The sequence below is a fragment of the Triticum urartu genome, chromosome 5A, assembly GCF_056163025.1.
Source record: "Triticum urartu cultivar PI428250 chromosome 5A, HENAU_Tu73, whole genome shotgun sequence".
NCBI lineage: Eukaryota > Viridiplantae > Streptophyta > Magnoliopsida > Poales > Poaceae > Triticum > Triticum urartu.
This window is the reverse complement of record NC_141877.1, coordinates 675810096-675816515: the sequence shown is the minus strand read 5'-3', so window position 1 is coordinate 675816515 and position 6420 is coordinate 675810096. Positions and strand designations below refer to the sequence as shown.

General features: G+C 44.0%; 1 protein-coding gene across 1 annotated transcript; it reads left to right on the top strand.

The window, feature by feature from the left end:
- The first annotated feature begins 448 nt into the window (after window positions 1-448).
- LOC125511616 (uncharacterized) lies at window positions 449-1597 on the top strand. The gene is made up of 2 exons (XM_048677040.2): window positions 449-1079; window positions 1169-1597. The coding sequence occupies exon 1, from the start codon at window positions 516-518 to the stop codon at window positions 1050-1052; it is 537 nt and encodes a 178-aa protein (XP_048532997.1). The 5' UTR covers window positions 449-515; the 3' UTR covers window positions 1053-1079; window positions 1169-1597.
- Window positions 1598-6420: the final 4823 nt, after the last annotated feature.

Here is a 6420-nt window from a genome sequence, read left to right as displayed (position 1 = left end):
GTAAATAAAAATCTATAAGATCAGGGAAAAAATATAAAAAAGGCAAAATTCCGAAAAAATTGTTCGCGAAAAAAGCTAGGGAAAATAAAAATGATTTTTTTCTGGAATTTGAGTTTTTGGGTTTTTTCTGGATTTTTTTTGGAAATTCATTTTTTTTATTTTCCGTGTTTTTCGGAAATTGGATTTCTTATTTCTTTTCCTGGATTTTCTTCGATTTTGCAGGTTGTTTCTTTGGAAATTTTGCATTTTTTGCTGATGTGGCATGCTGACTGGACCTGTTGACTGGTCAAAACCGGTCAACCAGGTCAAAATCGATCAACAGAGAGGGGAGGGTTGAATCCTGGCCGGTTTTGAGAGTTGGGGGTTGTAATTTAGATGGTATTGGAGTTCGGGGTTGTAAATTAGACTAGGACAAAAGTTGAGGGTTGAAATATGCACTTCTCTCGTCTGATTTTAACAGGTACAGCTTCAGTCTGGCGAGTCCTCCTCCCCGTCCCTCTCCGAGCACTGCGGCCATGGCCGCCGCCGCCGAGGTCGGGCCGATGATGGCGACGGTTGCCCTGGAGTGCGGCGGCGACATCTCGGCGTCCCAGGAGGACACCCTCGCCAACTCCTCCTTCCTCGGCGCCGGCAACGCCCCCTCCGCCTCGCAGGCGCGGGGGGCCGAGGACGACGACGAGGAGGTCTTCGCCACCCCTCCCGAGCTCCCCCAACAAGACCCCATCACCATGTGCAGCCTCCCCTTCACCCCCAGTCCCGCTCAGCCCCAGTCGCCCTCGCCACCTCCCTCCGACGACGACGACGCCGCCAAACCTCGCCGGAAGCCTAGGGTTTGCACCAGGAAGGTCAGGGGCGCCAAGTTCAGCACCCCAGCCCCGACCCCGAGCCCCAAGCAGCAGCAGCAGCCAGAGCAACCGCCCCGTGCCGTCGTCGATCCTCTCTACAGGGCGATGCTCATGATCCCCACCGCCACCGCCGCCGCCGCCACCACCAGCAAGCACGATCCCTTGGAGGACTTCCTCGCGCTCGCCCGCCAGCGCGGCATCTTCTAGCCACCCACCCATATCCATGGCCGCCAGGTACAGAGCAATGCAGCACTGACAATTTCTCTCCCCTGAATTTCACATTTCTGATGCCCACCAATCTCACCTCCATTTGAACATTTCAGTGCAGTGCAGGGCAGGGGTGCATCCTCCTCCACTTGGACCTGCAAGCAATGTTGCCGAACCTGATTGGCACCGTCTCTCATTCAGTGATGTTATCAAATGAACAAAGCCTGGTAGCGCCTTTTCCATGATTGATAGGTAGATAACCGTGAGAATTTTGCAGATGGTAGTAGTTATCAGTTAGGGAATTTCAGTCATGCTGTCAGTGTTTCTTATGCTTCGCCGTTCTGGGTGTTCAGTGCTGTGGCCAAGCACCAGGATTCAGTCATGAGTCATGACTACGAAGATATATGTAGTTAGATAGGTTACAGCAATGCAACACTTCCTATGTCTCCTTCCTTCACCATTTTGCCACTCCAGTGCTTGTGATGTGTGCTGGTTCTCTACTCGCAACTCTGCACCTAGAAATATGAGCCTGTTTCAGTTTTCTATGAATGACGACTGCTACTCCTGTGCAAATGCTTTGGCCACGCCCACCATCATTTGCGGTGTTTGTCTTGCTTCACGATGCACAAAATTGCAGAACACAACCATACCCTGTTTCAAACTGATTTGCGTACTTTACATGTATTCACAATCTTGCAGTCCACTCTGTTAAGCTGTTGATGTTTAAAAAGGAGAAATACATTCATTATTTGTGGTGTTTAACTTAGCCTTTGCGGTCATAACGAAAAGGGGGGAAACTAAATCGAACTAACCACCTACTTCGCTCGTTTGATTGCTGAATGGTTCCTTGCATTTAGTTTTTTTTTCGCCTATCCTACCGAATTCGTTTGATGGGATCTTGCGAACCATCAGTGCTTGGTTGATCGATAGTGAAATTTATATAACACTGAAGCAAATGAACCTGACATGCTTAATCGGTCAAAATCACAATGTTTTTTTCTTTTTTATGGTTGTCGTGTCCTGTCCTGGGTTGGATTGTATGGCAAAGTAGACATCGTACAACTATAGTCTCCACGATAGGTAGTGAATGTTCTGTTCTGGTTTTCCCTTTGCTGTATGAATAATCAATTTGGGCATTGTTCTTCAGGTGTTGTCATCTTCCTCTGAGTATCTGACACTCTCCGTAAGCATGCATTCTGTTTTTTGTTTCCGGAGGCCGTCTGGTTATCCTCCATGTGGCTTGTGCTCATGCCCCATGTATCTTTACTTACTTATTATGGTCGGCATGTGCTTTTTCCTGGATTGTTTCGCCGGGCACAGTCAGCCACCATTGACTCTGTTCTATTGCCCAGGATTTAGGTCAGATGTCGCTTCTGGCCTCTGTGCCTGTGGGAATTGTGACTGGGCTGCCCACAACTTTGGGGGAGCTGTGATCCTATTCTATTATCTTGAGTACAGGTAGAGTAGCACGGATAACCAGTTTATTTATTTGTCTGGTGGGTCGTGTGATAATAATATTTGGGACCTATCTCGAGTCTTGCTGCTCTCTTAAAGTTTGTTCTATGTGATTGGGTGAGCGTCACGCGCCTGTTGACTGTCAAGCTTCTCTTTTTTTATTTTTTGATAACGAGTTACTCTGAACCAGCTTTTGGATTTTCGGTTTACTGATGTCGGTGATTGCATATACTACTCCCTCTGATCTGAATTAATTGACGCAGCCTCTATGCAATGTCCATTTTACATTGTGCACAGACTGCGTTAACTAATTCGGATCGGGGGGAGTACGTGAATCAAGTGTAAGTCCTATTGATCTGTTTTTGTTTCTGGAGACTGTTGAGTTATCTTATCCTCCGCGTGGCTTCTGTGCATGCTCCATCGGAGAGGCAGCTGGTTTCTGGTTATGGTTGACATGTTTTGGCTGGCATTATGCCGAGTTAACGTAAATCTGAGATTGTTTTGCTTGCCTTCTCCTTGGATTGTTTGTTTTGCTCGGCACAGTCACCACCATTGACTCTGTACTATTGCCCAGAATTCGAGAATTGAATTGGGAATTGCCCAGAAGTTCGGGAGCGCCGTGATGACCAATTTGTTTATCTGGAAGAACGTGTACTAACATTGGATTGGATTCCCGAGTCTCGTTGTTTTCTTATTAAACTTTGGTCTTGGTGATGGGGTGAGCGTGAGGCGTTGAAGCTCTACTCTCCAGATTATCTGTTATTTCTAGTGAATTGTCCTGAAGCAGTCTTTGGTTTTTTCCCTTTACTGACGTAGGGGAGTGGATATGAGTACATAATTTATAAGCACAAGTAAAATTTACTCAAGAACCTCTATATAAATGTAATCTACTAGTACTAAAAGGCTGCAGTAGTTGACATTATGTTGAGGCATAAAGAACCACTTAGAATAGCCAAACAGATTATATTTGTCGAGAAATGCAAAATGGTATGGAGATGATCCTCATTATTTATTTTGACCCATTGTATTATTTCCTTGTGTATTCCTGTAGGAGGTTTTTGTACATGTGTCTTTAGTTTCCCTTTTATCATCTTGTCCAAGAGAGAAAGTTCTTCTAATTCTATGAATCTTTCGAGAATCCTTTTCTCTTGAATATCAGTTAAGAGAGTTTCGGATTGCCTGGTATTCCACCAATTCTTAATCCAAAGTTCCTGACAGGATGCTGGAGCACCGTGGCTGCGTAATTATGTTCTAATTTTGTTTCAGTGCGTTGTGGAATCTATTTAGTCCTTTATTTTGACAAACGCTACTGCCACTTTATCTACGGTCATAATTGTCGGTTGCCCTGCGTATTTTGTTCAAGGGTCCGCCTATGCTTAAGTCGACTTCTTATCAGCTTAACTACACACAGAATCAGATTATGTGAAACTGCTCATAGAATCAGCCGTGTGCAGAATGGGCGTCCAGTTCTCTCCAGGTGTTGCAACATGATATTGTAGAATGAGTCACGTGTTGCCTCTATATGCTGAGTTGCTAACACTGAGTTGTTTCGAGTTGTTTTACTTTTACCTCAAATATGAGTGTTTCAAACGTTTTTACCTTTTGAGTTTTCTTAGCTTCCGATTCTACAGACCCGGAATCTGTTAGATAAGCATAGGAAAGAAGAGCATGCCCATCCCCAAACCTCTTCCCCCGTGACCAAGAGGAAACAAGGCTGAAGAAGGAGTAAGAACGTCAATAGTTGATAGGGGATGAGAACCAATGTCGAAGAGCACATCAACAAATTGCAGAGGATTATTATTGAAAAGGAACAATTACCAAGAAGATCTGCAGGCATAGATTTCTTCTCCAACTCCTAAAGAGAGAAGGGGGAGAGCATAGATCCAGCAGGATCCTAGAGGATATTAACTAAACTTGCCACAAAGCCTACCGATTCGCAAGTCATCGACAAGGGAGATACAGACCAACACAAAGGAGGCCAAAGCCAACGATGCCTTCGCATCTACTGGCTTCTCCATAGACAAACGAACATGGATTCCAAAGTCTCCAAAGTCACCAGGGACAAACTACACCTAATCTACAACTACGGGAGGAAGGTACCCTCGCCCTACCCACAACCGGCGAGGTGGAGGCACTAGTGCAGAACCGGGCAATAGCACCGGTTCGTAAGGCCCTTTAGTGCCGGTTTGGTAACCGGCGCTAAAATGTAGGCACTAAAGGCCCCCTCTCCCCCCCTTTAGTACCGGTTCAGCACGAACTGGTGCTAAAGGGCAACCACGTGGCACGAGTTAGTTTCGGGGGCAAGGAGCCCTTTAGTACCGGTTGGTGTCACCAACCGGTATTAAATGTTGGGGGGTTTTGGGTTTATGATTTCTTTTTCATTTAATTTTGTGTTTTCTATTTAATTATTTTTCGTTTGCTGGTATTTTACGATACTACATATTGTACACGTTATGCATATATATAAATAGAATTTCTAGTAGAACCGATCATAATATATATATATATATATAATTTCTCCTAATTGGTGTCTTCGGAGCCAGTGGCATTAGCCTAGCTAATTGGTGCCTTCGGAGCACGATAACAAATGGAAGTGGTTCGTGGGGGCGGTAGCGGGTAATAGTATTCTCCTTTGGGATCTATGACCTGGTCGAGCAAAAATCCCGCTATTTTCTCTTGAATTGCTTCTATGCGGTCCTGTGCTAGGAGCTTGTCCCGCACCTCTTTGAACTGTTAAGAAGGAGATCAATATGCATGTGTATTAGTTGTGTGACTAGATATCGATAATGGTGTAAAAATTGTGAATAGTGTTCTGACAATCGATATCGTACCCACTCCTGTCTTTGAGATTTGCTCCTTTCGGACGCCATCATGCGAATGTTCTCGCAAACGTAGTATGCACATAGATCATTCTCCGGCGCCTGCTTCAGGGTCTTTACGAGAATGGAATTTGATCAGATAATAATTAATCAAGCATGATAATTAAAGAGATGGCAGCTAGCTAGTACTACTTAATTACTTACCTTGGGTCGATACCATTTCAGATTTTGTTTCCATGGGCCTGGAGTGGCCCTAATGAACTTTGCCCAAGCCCTGCCCGCCGACAAAGAAAATGAATAAATGGGTTATTAAATAGTTGTTATCAGGAAATGACGAACTAATTAAATAGGTCGAGATATAGTTAATAATGATTGAAATTACCTGTTGACTATCCCCTTCACGATGTAGTCACTTGCTTTCTTAAGTAGCGAGTCTAGTACTTCAACTGTTCCTTCATCAACTTTAATGATTAACAAGATCCAGTGAAATCTGCATGCACACACGTTTGCATGTCTTAATTAAGCAGGCATATGTAAGCAAAAACATGTAGCTATAGCTAGTAGGGAAAAACAGAATTTGTAGTACAAGACAGTGTGACTCACTGGAAGTTGTAAGGAAGTAGTATATCTTCATTGTATTTGAGTTCCTTGAAGAACTGTAGCATGCTTTCCTCTACACTTTTTTCGTGATATGGATCTATTTTCCATGTGTATTCATTAATGGTATTTGGGTCAACGAACCCAATGCCATAGCGTCCACCTTTTTTCATTTCATAAATCTTCATCCTGCATAATACCACAGAAAAGAATATAGTGAGGATAATTACAGGTAATGATTGATCAAAATGATCACTACAGCTAGCTTGAGACTTAAATTACATAAAGAAATCACTTACAGACAATAGCAACTGACGATAGATTTGTCGAGTGCGTCTTTATTGTATAGCTGAAATAGTTCTGAATACTCAACGGTCACAGCTTTCTCATGGTAGTAATGCTCCTTGTTGACATTCACCATGAGGGACTCTTGATTGGAAATCGTGGTAATGTCCATGTACCATTGATGCAATTCATACATTCTCGTTGGGAGCTTA

Coding starts and splice junctions, on each gene's coding strand:
- LOC125511616 (XM_048677040.2), top strand. CDS start 516: ATGGCCGCCGCCGCCGAGGTCGGGCCGATGATGGCGACGGTTGCCCTG.